Source organism: Heteronotia binoei, chromosome 15 (assembly GCF_032191835.1).
Source record: "Heteronotia binoei isolate CCM8104 ecotype False Entrance Well chromosome 15, APGP_CSIRO_Hbin_v1, whole genome shotgun sequence".
In the NCBI taxonomy this organism is placed as follows: Eukaryota; Metazoa; Chordata; class Lepidosauria; order Squamata; family Gekkonidae; genus Heteronotia; species Heteronotia binoei.
In genome coordinates, this window is record NC_083237.1 from 29,275,477 (window position 1) to 29,289,248 (window position 13,772).

At 46.9% G+C, this 13,772-nt stretch overlaps 3 protein-coding genes across 3 annotated transcripts in view; 1 reads left to right on the forward strand and 2 right to left on the reverse strand.

Moving 5' to 3' along the window:
• Nucleotides 1–13,772, reverse strand: part of POLR2L (RNA polymerase II, I and III subunit L) — a 217,890-nt gene that overhangs the window by 96,306 nt on the left and 107,812 nt on the right. The gene's annotated exons all lie outside the window — the stretch shown is intronic.
• On the forward strand, nt 1,549–7,272 carry LOC132584708 (ferritin light chain, oocyte isoform-like). Its single transcript, XM_060256601.1, has 4 exons — nt 1,549–2,034; nt 4,809–4,955; nt 6,117–6,242; nt 6,918–7,272. The coding sequence occupies exons 1-4, from the start codon at nt 1,666–1,668 to the stop codon at nt 7,074–7,076; spliced, it is 801 nt and encodes a 266-aa protein (XP_060112584.1). The 5' UTR covers nt 1,549–1,665; the 3' UTR covers nt 7,077–7,272.
• The window catches only part of GYS1 (glycogen synthase 1), a 61,905-nt gene continuing 57,880 nt past the window's right edge, over nt 9,748–13,772 (reverse strand). Inside the window, exons 15-16 of the mRNA XM_060256602.1 lie at nt 13,091–13,171; nt 9,748–12,269 (exon numbers count right to left, since the gene is read on the reverse strand). Of these exons, the coding sequence (XP_060112585.1) occupies nt 11,943–12,269; nt 13,091–13,171 (408 nt within the window). The 3' untranslated portion in view covers nt 9,748–11,942. The remainder of the gene's footprint in view (nt 12,270–13,090; nt 13,172–13,772) is intronic.

The window sequence follows — 13,772 nt, forward strand, 5'->3', positions numbered from 1 at the left end:
AGGAGAAGAAGCTGGTTTCTCGCTCTCCCCCTCCCCTTTTGCTGAATCATTCAGAGATTTCTTTTGTGGCAAAAGCGTGTTAAAAAGGGCATGCTTTTGCTGAGTCACATGGTTGAAGGAAGACGCGGAGAAAGGGGAAATTAACTTTTACCTTAGTTTTAATTACGACTCTGCTACATAACCTAGGGCTCCTGTCCGCTAGTTTTCTCCATCCCTTTGATTGCCAACTACCTGGACAAAAAAGCCCTGTCCCTTTAATTTTTACTGACCAGGTGATGTGGTTTGCCTCCATGCCATGAAGAGTTTCAGTTGTCCATTTCCACACATAACCTAATGATAAACGGGCAGGATATTTCGCTCCCAGGCTTGTGGGACACCCTACAGTCCCCCAAACGACTAGTTATGTTCCTGAATCTGCCTCCCCTCCAAACCCTGGGACTTTGAAAACAAGCAGACATTTAACAGGTATAGCTCTCCCTCTCTGGTGCGGTGAGTGGCAATCTGTACTTGTTGGATGCCTTTGTTGGTCTTAAAGGTGCAACTTGACTCTTGCTTGTTCTACTGCTTCAGACCAACACGGCTGCCCACCTGGATCTATCTTGTGTTGGATGCCTGTCTGCGGTGCATCTACTAAAACGCACAGCACCAGATGAAGATGGCAAGACAAGATGGGGACCAGCAACGTCAAAGGGCGAAAAATAATTAACCCTACGTATAAAATACGGTTTCTTTGAGAAAAAGGTCTTCTAACTCATCATTTAACCCATGGTATCCAGGGAGGGTTCTTCCTGATCCTGTTTATCTAGAGCAGGGGTGGCCACACTGCGGGAGCCACATGTGGCTCTTTCACACATATTATGTGGCTCTTGAAGCCCCCCACCCCATCAACTGGCTTGGGGAAGACATTTGTCTTTAAATGCATTCTCCAAGCTGAGCCAGCCGGCAGCGTGGAGAACACATTTAAAGTCAACATTGTTTTCTTTCCACCTCTCCCTCCCTCCTCCCCATCTATTTCCTTCCTTCCTTCCGTCCTTCCTTCCTTCCTTCCTTCCCTGATGTTCATGTCTTGTGGCTCTCAAACATCTGGTGTGTATTCTATGTGGCTCTTGCATTAAGCAAGTTTGGCTGTCCCTGATCTAGAGTGTGGACTTCGACTCAGCTTTCGTTAGAACACGTCGGAAAATTCCTACATCGAAGGCACTTTATGCTGCTTTAAATGTAAGACACCCCCCCCCCCCGTGACATCCGAGTAAAAGTGCGAAAGACTGGGTAACGTATCCACACCACCCAAGCATTTGCAAGAAAAAAAGTATATTGCTCCTAATGTTCACACAAAATGCACTTCTGCTCGCAAATGCATTTCTTTATTTATCTCCCGCTTTTCTCCCCGGCTCCGACTCAAAGCGGCTTTTTGAGCATCACGCCCCATTTTCCCTCAACAGCCTTGAGAGCTGGGAGTTTGTGACAAGGCCCAAACGTCCATAGCCAAGTGGCCCAGGATCCTAGTCCGCCACTCTATTTATTATGCCACAGTGCCCTAATGCATCCATGCATTGAAAAGCAGCAATCCCCACTGAAATCCGGGGTATTTTTTTCGGGTACAAACAAACAACCATTCCTTCGAGCTTCTAAAGCCCTCTCTGTCTTCACAACCCTCCATTAGCAATGCTCGCCCCCCACCCCTCTGCAAGCCAGGGAGGTGGGGCGCCTTCCCTGCGCTTGCGCCCAGCGCGGAGGGAGTCGCTGGGAAGAGCCTCCGGCCTCTCTATAAAAGCCCCTGCTGCGGCGCTTCCCTCCCCAGATCGTCCTCAGCCTTTGGCTGTCGTCTTCCAGCTCTTGCTTCAACAGTGCTTGAACGGAGCAGGGTCGCGGCCGCCCCATCCTTCCATCTCTCCGCCAGACCAGCAAAACCAGCCTCCCTCCATCTGCGCCATGAGCTCCCAGGTCCGCCAGAACTACCACGCCGAGAGTGAAGCTGGGGTGAACCGCTTGGTCAATCAGTTCCTCCATGCCAGCTACGCCTATCTGTCCTTGGTGAGTTAGTATCTGCTTCCACCGCCCCCGTGGATTGGGAGCTATGGGGAGGTGCAGGATAGACAATAGTCCTTATTAGCTGCACGATGGAGGCAGTCTTTTATTCCCCACCCCCGAGGTCTTTACCAATGTTCCCTTTAAGCTGCAGAGTCTTGGGAGCCAAAAATTCTACGTTGTGAGCCACAGGTATTAAAGTTGTGAGCTACTGCAGAAGTTATTGTGCTCTTGAGTGTCAGTTTTCCTGAGCTAAAAAAAAAAGTGTGAGCTGGGAGCTAAAAACCTGTGAGCCTAGTTCACGCTAACTCAGCTTAGAGGGAACACTGATCTTGACTGGTTTTCCAGTCCAGGGTGTGTAACGTTCCACCTGGGGCAGGGTTCTGCCTGTGCTGGGGTGGGGCTAGTAGGTCTAGTTTCACCTCCTAGATCCTAAACCAGAAAAGTCCAGCTCCTTTTCTATAACTTTTTTTAAAAAGGCTTTCTCTAAGAACCTAGGAGTTTTGCTTCCTTATATGGTTCTATTAAATTGCGTTATTCCCCAGTGAGTGCTAATCCTTAAAAAGTGTTTTTCCAACCTTTGTTATCCAGCCTGTATTTGCCTAGTTACGTGCGGAGGGATGACCACATGGGGCATGCACAACCCCACCCACCTGGACGTTGCAGGCTTCTGCACAGAAAGCTCTTTGTCTAGAAACAGGGGTGTCGAACTCTCATTTGTTATGAGGGCCGGATCTGACATAAATCAGACCTTGTTGGACCGTGCCATATTGGGTTGGACTGAGCCATGCCGGGCTGGACCATGTGTGTACCTATTTAAGATTAGGTAGTAGAGATATAAACTTTATAAAGGACAAAGACAAGCACAAATGTACTTTTAAAAAACTTAAAACGTTAGCATATTGGTTTTAAAGATGCTTTCTTTGCATTTCTCCCATGGTATCCAGGGAACTGGGCAAAGGAAGCTCTGGCTCTTTCCTTTCTTCCTCAGGGGACCAGGAGGTGGAGGAGCCTCAGAAAATAGAAGGAAGCCAATAGAAGGGAGAGAGGCTTGGTTCAGTAACCCTGCTGTGCAATTGAGAGAGCCTGGCAAAGCAAGCTATTCCTCCCCAATGGAGAAAATAGAGGTTTTGCTGTGTAGGTCCTGTGCTATTGAGCAAGCCTGGCAAAGCAAGCTGTGATGCAGAAAGGAAGCAAGATATAGGGAGAAGGAAGTAGATGACAGTTAGTTGCTCCAGGGCCTGATTCGGCCCCCAAATTGCATGTTTGACACCCCTGGTCTAGAAGCTGCCCTGTTGCCCATTTTAAATTCTTGCCTTTTGTGCTTTATCTTTTTGCCCTGCTATTGAGAGTAGCTGGAAAAGAAACTCCACTTAGTTATGTAGGTAAGGGGTTTTTGTGGGGGTGGGGTTTAAATCTGGTCCTCTCTTAGCCAAATCCCCAGGTCTGGTTAGTGTGCCGCAGTGGTGTAAAAAACTTGTATCTGATACACAGTGTGCCTCATTAGGGACCTAAAAATTTGCAACTCCTCCATAGGGCTGTGAGTGCTGTGAATTGCCTTGCCCCTTAACAATATGGGGTGGTACTTTCTCCTGTTTCTTGAATTAGAATAATAGATTTTGAAGGGACCCCCAGGATCATCTATTCCAACCTCTTGCACAGTGCAGGAAATTTGCCAATACCTTCCCCCACACACCTCCAATGACACCTGCTCTATGCCCAGAAGATTGCAAAATTTCCAGTGTCCACTTGTTATTGCACCTAATACCTGTCTTTTACTCTCCCAATACTTAGTAAATAGAAAATAACAAACCTAACTTCTTTACTCTTTGTTACGGTATCTTGTCTCCCCCCACCCCCCAATCTCCCAGCATGCCCTGTACCTTTGTTTACCAGTGGTAAAGTTCACTTATTGCTGAATTCTGCTTGCGCTTGTGAAAACACAGTGCTAAGATAGGGAGTTGATGATTAAACCTTGTTCCTTCTACCCCACAGTTTGTTAGGCCTTGTTTAGTCCTTATCTGGGTATCACTTGGGTTTAAGATTAGGAAGAGGTGGGGCAGAATTGCAGCATTGGCATCTCTTGGATGTTAAAGGCCATAAAGGCCAGTGCTGCTGCTTTCTTGTCTTAATTTTCAGAACAGAAATGTTAAGCTTGGGTGAGATGTTAACACTTTAAAACTGGCATGCATGAATCTTAATAATCAGGGCTCTTGACCAAGTGAATGTGCATGACTAGGTATTTTTTATGGAAGTCCCCTTACAGAACTGCTAGTGCTTAAGCAAAACTGAAGTTTCTGCCCTGCTTTGAAGGAAGCCATGATAGTCAACCTAGGCTCATACCTATTCATTTTCAAATCGCACTTATACAGCACTGGGTCAGCCCTAGTAAAGTGGCCTCTTATTTCCCCCCCCCCCCATCTCTCACCTTTCTTTTTCTTTCGTGTTGCTGATCGCCATCTTGTCCAGCCATCTTCAGCTGATGCTGGGGGCGGGGCGGTAGTTACTAATCTCTAAGCAGAATTTAGTCCAAGTTTTTAAAAGTGTATCATTTTGCTGCCAGGAAAGGTTGGCTTAAAACTACAGGCTTAGTTTCAGAAAGGAGAGCTTATAGTTCTTTAATGTGTAGTTATGTGTTCAATTAAATGTTAATGAGGTAGCTTTGGTTTCCTAAAACCCATTAAAACAGAGATAAGGGAACTTTGTGCCCCCTGGCAAAGGGAACTGTGTAAAAAAACTCTCAAAATCCACAAATATTCCCTTTTTGCCTTTTCTGTCAGGGTTTTTATTTCACCCGGGATGATGTGGCTCTGTCCAAGTTTGCATCCTTTTTCCGACACGTGTTTGAGGAGAAACACGAACAAGCTGAGAAACTCCTGACCTTCCAGAACCGTCGTGGAGGGAGAGTTGTTCTGCAGGATGTTAAAGTGAGTGTGGGGTGTCTCTTGGGTGAGTGTGGGAGGGGCACAGAAATGGAAGGAGAGAGTGGCTGCCAGGCTGACTGCAGGGGTTTCTAAGCAAAGGCAGATTTAAAGCTGGGAACAAGTCATTTTGATGACCCTAGAATATCACTAAAGGGCTTGTTGGAAGGGGAGGCCATAGGACAGTGGGGTTCCCACAACAAGAGATGTGGTCTCACCATGTTCTAATGTCCCAAGGTATACGTGGCTTTTAGGTGGATGATACACAGCAACTTTGCTGAAGCTAAGCAGGACAGTGTTGCAGTGGAAGACCCTTGGGAATCTTGTGAAAGCTTACACGGAATTCTCTGATGCAAGAAAGGGGAGAAAAATGTAAAACTTTAGTGGGGACTGGCTTGGTGCATGGCGTCTTGCTTGCTACCCTGTTGACAATAAGAGAGCATATCCAGAGATTCTGGATGTGGGTCTCTTTTGCTCTACAGGGACTTTTGCAGTACGTATTTGCTCTCGCTGCTTCAGCCTCCAGATCACATCAGCTGGTGTATGTGGATGCATTTCTTGCCCCAGAGGCTGGATTAAATGGCCCTTGGGTCTTTTTTCAGCAGGCCAAAATAGTGGCAATAGGAAACCTGAAACTGCAAAGAAGGAAAAGACAGGCTATGCAGAAGTGAAGGACAGTGGTAAAAAATGCAGTCCTATGTTTGGGACAAGCTGACCGCTAATTGTCAGAAATCTCCACCCACCAACTAGGTCCATGCTGATCCCTAACATGAGCCAGTGGACAGAGTGGATCTCTTGCAAGCAAAGGAGAGAGCTGCATTGAGGATCTTTAGCAAGGCTTGAAGATTCTGGTACCCTACTTAGGAGAAGGGAAGGCGTTGAGTTGTACCCCATCTGCTGAGCTGTTCAGGGACAACACCACATAGTGTTCTTGTCACCTGTGCATCCTGGGAAAAATCTGCTCTGTCCTACCCTTCCGTTGAGAACTGATGGCGAGTGGGTGAAATTGGGAAGAATGCAGAGTTGACCATTCAAGAGGTGTGTGCCTGATGAGTTGCTGGGACCAGTAGCTTTCAGAAGTCCTAGTGTGGATAAGGCAGGATGGAGCCAGAGTGCCCCACCTGATGCATGGTCTCATTTGTGCTCTCTGCTGTTGCTCAACTCCAGAAACCGGAGCAGGATGAATGGGGGAATGGAGCCTCTGCCATGGCCTTCGCCCTTCAGCTGGAGAAGAGTGTGAACCAGGCCCTGCTGGATCTGCACCAGATTGCTTCTCGCCATGTGGATCCTCATGTAAGCACTGAAGCTGTTGCTCTGTGTTTTGGGACCCCTTCCCATGACTTCCAAGGACAACATACCCATCCCTCCCTCTCCATAACTCTATTTGTCATTCAAAGAAGAACCAAACTCAGTTCTTAAACCTTTAAAATGAGTACATTTGCATATAATATTGCTACAGGCAGGGTTAAACTGTATTTAACATGTAAGGTCAAACTGTCATGGCTAACATATAGGCAGGGCTTTTTTTTGAGCAGGAATGCAGTTCCGGCTGGCTTGGCTCAGGGAGTGTGGCCTAATATACATGAGAGTCCTGCTGGGCTTTTTCTACAAAAAAGTCCTTTGTGAAACAATGGTGATGTCAGGGGTGTGTGGCCAAACACTCAAATGAATTCCTACTGGGCTTTTCCTACCAAACAAGCCCTGCATATAAGAAATCATAAGGAATTTGCCTCCAGGAAACCCCAGGGCTGGATGGGTTGCTGAATACTGCGGCCAAATAACCTATTTTCTGGATTTTGTGCAGTGCTGTCACAGAAGCCACTTTTTAATCATGATGAAGAGATAACTTTAATTTACGTTGTGTTCTTAATCCATTCAAGTTATGGGTTAGTAAAGTATGAAGGTGGCCCTCCCCCATAGCACTTGTTTCTGGAGTCCATTTCCATTTTTTCTTCTCTTCCTTTCCAGCTGTGTGACTTCCTAGAGACTCACTACCTTGATGAGGAGGTGAAGCTGATCAAGAAGCTGGGGGATCACGTGACCAACCTGAAGCGGGTGCGTGCCAGCGAGGACGGCCTGGGCGAGTACCTCTTCGATCGCCTCACCTTGGGCGAGTCCAGCGACTGAGCTGCAGAGTTGCTGGTTCCCTCCAGAGTCCTCCCACCAACTTGTCCAGTTGTGTTGCTCTAATTTGTCATGTGTTTGTGTTTAAAAGTTTTTTTTTTTTAAAAGCTGGCTGTTCAGTGAAGAGACATGCCTCTGTACCCTGCGCATCTTGGGGGGAGTCTGTAACTGGCATTAAATCTTGGCATTAAGCACTACACTGGTACTTGTTAGTGTGTGTGTATCCATGTTAACTTTTGCACAGCCCCTTTGGATTTAGTAAATATTTCCCAGTTTAGCTTCCATTGATTTGTAAGCAGGTGACCTCCTCTAAAACAAACTGACCTCCAGTTCTGCTAATATATTGTAACCGTGCTTCTCCTCTGTTCTCTGCCTTCTAAGGGCTCACTTTCTGTAATCAGAGATTTGATCGTCTACCACTGTATACGTATTTTCACTGCGATAACTGGCACCCCTTGACTGACTCAAAACTGCCTTGCAGGAGACTGAACAAGACTCTTTGAAGTCAAGAACTAAAACCTTTCCCCGTTTTGTTTCTAAGAAATGCAGACTGGTAAAAGAGTTGAGAACGCTGAAGCTTGGACAAGTGATGTGTCTTAGCTGGTTGTGAAAGTATTAGTTGGTTGTTTCTTTAGCATTTGCTTTAGGCAAGCAGTATCTTGCAGTCTTGTCTTAGGTTAGGTGGATGTATTTGAGTGTTCTAAGCCTTAGATCCAGTTATCCTTTTCCTCTCAATTTCGCCCAGGTATCCATACTATAGATCCTATAACGTCCCTAGTCTGTCTTTGGTAGTCAAAGGGGAAGCCGCCTTTCCTGTCTTAGAGAAATTGGCTGGGCCCAGCCCAATTTTTTCAGTTTATCTGTAAAATAGTCATAGTAGTCACATGCACTCTTAACTTCCTGTTTCTGCCACTAGTCCCAGAGTGCAGATCCAATGGGCTTCGGAGAGCAGAGCTCAGTTGAATACTGGGAGACACATCCTATTCCTGAATAGCACTTTGCCAGAGGAACTTATCCCTTCAGCTGGACAGTTGTCTGTCAAGGATGGGCTAGCTGGGACCAGATGGCCTATTAGGTTCCTTTCAACTATGACCGTGGAGGCCTTTTGAGCTGCTGTATGCAAGACTACCAGAAAGGTGCCTATGCTGCTGCTGCCTTCTCTGCATTGTTCGGGGTATATGCTGGGAAACAATGTGTAATCATTGCAGAAATAACTTCAAAGAACAGAAATGCAGCTATCCCATTGAAACCAATGCACTGACTTCAAATGGAAGAGCTTGTGCACTGCTTACTGTGGCCTTGAAAGAAGGCTAGCATGCATTCCCCATATACCTTTTGGAATAAGTAACTGAATTAGGGATGTAACAGTAGAGCCAGCCTCCCCATAACAGATGGCACTGTAGGTGTGAAACTAGTAGAAAAGCAGGGTAGCTAATATTTGCTCCCTCAGGTGTATATTGCATGTTGGAACAGGTACTTGCACCAGTTAAAAAGTTGTAGGGGATGCATTTTGAGCCTTGTTGCATGGAAGTTTAAAGAGCTCCTCCCTTTACCTTTCCCCCCATGGCATCACTACTTAGCTGCAACTAGAGCCTTTGCACAGCTGGTAACACTTCCTCTCACATCTGTGGAACCCAGTCTACACTGGGGGTGGATCCTGTACCCCAGTTTTCCACTCAATTGAACAAAGTCGAGCATTGGGGAGGGGTATTTTTTTATAGTGTGTGCCTGCATCTGGAAGTTGTGGTGACCTCTGGTGACTGACCCCTACTGGGGGCCTGGAGGATATGAAGAGAGGTGGCTGAATAAAGCCTGCTCCTGTCCTCGTGACTTGCTATTTCAAGGAGGTCTCCCATCCAAGTACTAATTAAGAGTTGACCCTGCTTAGCTTCCAAGGGGGCTTGCCTGGTCAGGTGTTTGGAGCCTTCTTAAGGTGGATAATGGTTCATAATAAGGGGAGCCCACATGCTTGTTCTGTTGGAATCAGTGTGTGGTACTTGGGTCTCTTTTTCATCTGCAATGTGGTAGAATTGAGGCCAAGAAGAAGGGGGGCAGCCAAAGAGTAGCCGGCAAGTCCTACAGCAAACAGGTATTTGAGCCAGGACATTTCCACTCTTGAATCAAGAACCTCTTAGCTCAGGGGTGGCCAGACTTGCTTAATGGAAGAGCCACATAGAATAATCGCCAGATGTTTGAAAGCCACAAGACAGAAAGGCAGGGAGGGAGAGATGGGGAAAAACAACTTTAAATGCATTCTCCAAGCCACCAGCTGGCTTGGCAAAGTGATTTAAAGACACAAGTACTTTCTCCAAACTGGCCAAAAGGGTGGTGAGGGCTTTGAGAGCCATAAAATGTGTGTGAAAGAGTCACGTGGCTCCTGAGCCACAGTCTGGTGACCTCTGTCTTAGCTTATTTAACAGGAAACGACAGCTGCCTTTTTGTGTTAAAAATAAGCAAAGAGGTTATTTCCCAGCTTGTTCCTGCTGCTTTGTAAAAAAACCCAACCCTTAGTCCAGCTGCTACATGCATTTCTGTATTTTTATCTTATTTTGTAAACAGCTACTTGGATGTTTATGAAAAGGCTGATAGCCAAGTTTTAAACTAGAGCAGCAACCTCCCCCCATCATTTCCCTTTGCAGAAAAGACTTCACTGCAGAAGATTAGAAACACACAATTTTCCAAAGCAAAATTTATTCTTAAATAATTTGAGATTTGTCTCACAAGCAGCTTTTTTGTTCATTTGATTTTTTCCCCACACAGTAGCTTGGGTGGGGAGAGGATGGAAGACAAAAATCAAAAGCACTTTTAAAAAGAATTCTGGGGGGGGGAGGGGAGAAGGAACAACAAAAACAAGGGTAGTGACAAACACAACCGTAAGCGAGGCGATCCCTTAACAAAATGAGGAGGTACAAGAAATGGGGCAGGATGAGATATGTGATTCATAAATCAAGCACGGATGTTTAGCCAGCCCAAAGAGCAAGCAACATAATCAGCAGATAGGCCAGGCCAAGGGGGCAGGGGATGGAGTTTCCTTGGTACCAAACTTGGCAGCAGATTTGGGGCCCCATGCTAGAAGCAGTCCTCTCTTGTGCTGAACACAAATCTTCCAACCTTCCCAGGTTCTCCCTGCCTCCTTTGCGCAGCCTAGCATCCTGCCTGCTAAACCCCACAGCAATCTTTCTACAGCCCCACCACAGTGGGCAAGAAGAGTCATCTTGAATGTTGTGTTCTGGCTGGTTGTCCAAGGCAGCCCCAGTCCTAGCAGGGAAAGCCCTTCCTCCCCATTTATTTAGGAAACACGTTCATAAAAACAGTCATTCACCGTACAAGCATTTGGTCTACACTTTCAGAAGCCGAGAATTGGCTTTGAGTCTCTGCATATTTTTAAGGGCCACTGTTGCAGTGGTGTGTGGCTGCTCTCTGGGGAAATGGCCATTCAGAAACCCCTGCCCTGCAAGATGAGTCAAGGAGGCATTCCAGGGAGCCCTCAACATTCTAGAATCACCTATGGAATGAATCCCTGTTTCTTGCAGCCACTTGACTCCTCTGGCTTATATGGTTGGGGTTTGCCAGATCACTGGTCTCCCCTCCCTTGTTGAACACTATACAGCATCAATCACCTTGCAAGGAGAGCAACAGTAGCAGGTTCTGGAGTGCCTAGTCTATAGGCTCAGGTTGTCAGTATGGCTGCGGTAAAATCCATCCCTTAACATTTGAAAACAACTCTGGTTGGTTCTTCTACCCCCACCCCAGTCCACACAGGCACAGCAGTTTATACTGCAAGACAGCCCCTGCAAGTTCTCCGTTTTTTCCTCCTCAGAACTCCACACATGTAGATTTAAGCCGATGATCACTTAGAGGTCTTTCCCTACATTCCAAGCCTCCAGCACCATTCCAGAAGGTTTGAAGCTAACCCTTGCTGTCAAGAAAACACTTCTTACACTTCCAATCAGGAAAGTTCAATAGCAAACAGGACGCCTCCTTTTAAAGATGACTCTCTTAGCTGTATCCATGAGACATTCACACCTGTAAAACCCTTGCCACTCACACTATAGGACCTCCACTTCTCCCAGTGGTCTCAAACTTTTAAAAATGGCCAACACAGTCAAGAAGCAAGACTCCCCAGTCTGTCTGAGACAAATCTGTACAGGACAAGCTTCAGTCTTCTCTTCCTCATGCACACTGTTCTAGAACGGGGCAGACTGATGGCGTTAAGAAGTGCGACTAGCCTCTCACAACACCAAAAGTTTTCTAGGATATCAAAGCGTGGCGGTAGGGACAGCTGTGAAGATCTCAAGCAGCGTGATCAGCAATTTAGCACTATAAAAGGACAGTTTATAAAGCATTTGTAATCTCTTGTGATATCAGAGAACAGCCCTGTTCCTAAGCATTCCTAAAAGCCTGGACGTTACAAAATATTCTGTCCCATCATAAGCATAAGCTACCCTTGAATATCACTCCCACAGAAGACTTCCCTGATTCCTTTTCCTTCCACATTTCTACATCGCAGGGTTCTAAATGGCTTCTTCCAAATAAGATGAGCAATACACAGGAATCCAGAATGTGCCACCTCACATTTCAGATAGAGCTTCACAAAGCAAAGCAAGCAAAGGGCAACTTCCCTTCCTATGCTGAAGTGTGGGTATGTCTAATCCTCCCCCACAACCTGATCCAGAACAGACAGCTTTATAGACCAACATGGGAAAATGACAACGCCAATCCCCGCCTTGGCTCTGGAACATGCTACAACCTACATTCTAGAACCATTCCAGAATCCAGCACCAGAGAGCAGCTGACCTATCAAGGGTGGGGTGATGCGCATGGCAGAGGGGCAGCCATGGGAGGTTGTGTTGGCGTAGCTAGAAAGGGCTAATTCTTCTCCTCGATGAAAGAGTTGGTGGGGCTGCTGAGGTCGCTGGGGCTGCTGGGAAGGGTTGGGGTGCTGGCGTTGGAGGAGGTGCTGGCGTTGGAGGAGGTGTTGGCTTCACTGGAGCCCTTCTTTGAGCGCTTCCGCCACTCGGGGACGGCGCCCATCAGTGCCGTGGACTTGATGTTCTGCTTGTCCTTCTCCGCTTCTTCATCTTCGTCGTACCGTTCGTCGTCATCTTCAGTCTCACTGTGGTGTGGGCTAGAGTGGCGGGAGATGGAAGGCGATGGTGGCACCGAGGCTGGGCGAGGGTAGCGGAAACCCTGGGCCTGCAAAGCATGAGAGGGGAAAAACCATGACTGTGAAAAGCAAAAAGAAGAGGGAAACTATAAAGCTAGTGAACCCACACTGCTTTCTAGCAATCTCTTTCCTTCCTGCAAGGAATTAAGGGCAACCTATGTGGATCCCTCTATTTTACCCTCACAAGAATCCTTTGAGGTAAGAACAGCTTGAGATAGCATGGCCGGGCCAGAGCAAGAGTTGTGTTTGAGCCCTGTATTTTTACAGTCAGACACAACTCCCTTAACTCGCTGCCACTTGTCTTTTGCAATGGAATTCAGGGGCCCTGAGCTACTCTGAATGGGGCTAGAGCAAGGGTGGCCAAACTGTGGCTCTTAAAGCCCCCACCACCCTGTCAGCTTTGAGAAGGCATTTCTCTCTAAATCACTTCTCCAAGCCAAGCTAACCAGTGGCTTGGAGAATGCATTTAAAGTTAAAGTTGCTTTCTTTCCACCTCTCCCTCCCCATCTATTTGCCTGCCTTCCTTCCTGCTCTCAAACATCTGACGTTTATTCTGTGTGGCTCTTATGCTAAGCAAGTTTGCCCACCCCTGGGCTAGAGTTTATCTAGCCTAGTCCGTCTTGCTCTGTATTCTCTGCCTTCATCAGCAATGGTCCCCATTTGAGAGTATCCTGGCTCTGTTGCCCAAGATAATTTCAACTGCAGATGGCAGGGATTAAGCCTGTGACCTTCGGCGTGGAAAGAATAAGCTCTTGTCACAGAGCTACGGCCTTGTGCATCGACTCTGGGCTGGGGCAACTGCATATAAAAAAGATTTCTTTCTCCCTCCCCTCAAATGCATTGCACTTACAGCTGTTGGTTCATGTGGCTCATAGGTAAAGTTGTCAGGGAATGCCTTTGCCAGCGCCATATGCCGGGCATACATGTAATACTGCGAGAGAGAGAGAAAATGGGAAGCGGGGGGAAACAGATGAGTGCTTGCCTTATTACATCCATGTGCCATTCACCTTCCTGCTGTAGCCAAAACAGCATTTCTTAGAGCCATCTCCCAAACAGTTGGCCCTTTAACCCCCACCAGCCTATACATTATTTAGAAAGTTTATATGCCACCTCTCCAGGAACTAACTTGAGGCAGCTCCCAACAAAATACAAGAAAACAAGCCAATACACAAAAAACTCCAGAAAACAAACCTTGGGATGCCCCAAATTATATTATTTTTAAAAAGTCTTCAGGTTAGAACCACACTTAAGTAGAACAGCCCAGATGTAGGTTTACCTCCTCAGAGAGAACAAGGACACAGAAGCAAAGATAAGGAAAACACTACCATCTCATTAGCTCAGTGCCTGAAGAAAAGATCCTTGGACTCAAGCCTGACTGTCCTCCCCAGTGCCCTATGTATCTCAGCGTAGTTATGCATGATTCCATGGAGAGGGGGGAAAAGCACCTTGCACATGCCCAGAGGTTCTCCATGCAATTGCCTGAATAGGGCTAACTCCTGGGGGTTCCAGAGCCATGCACAAGGACCTCCTGG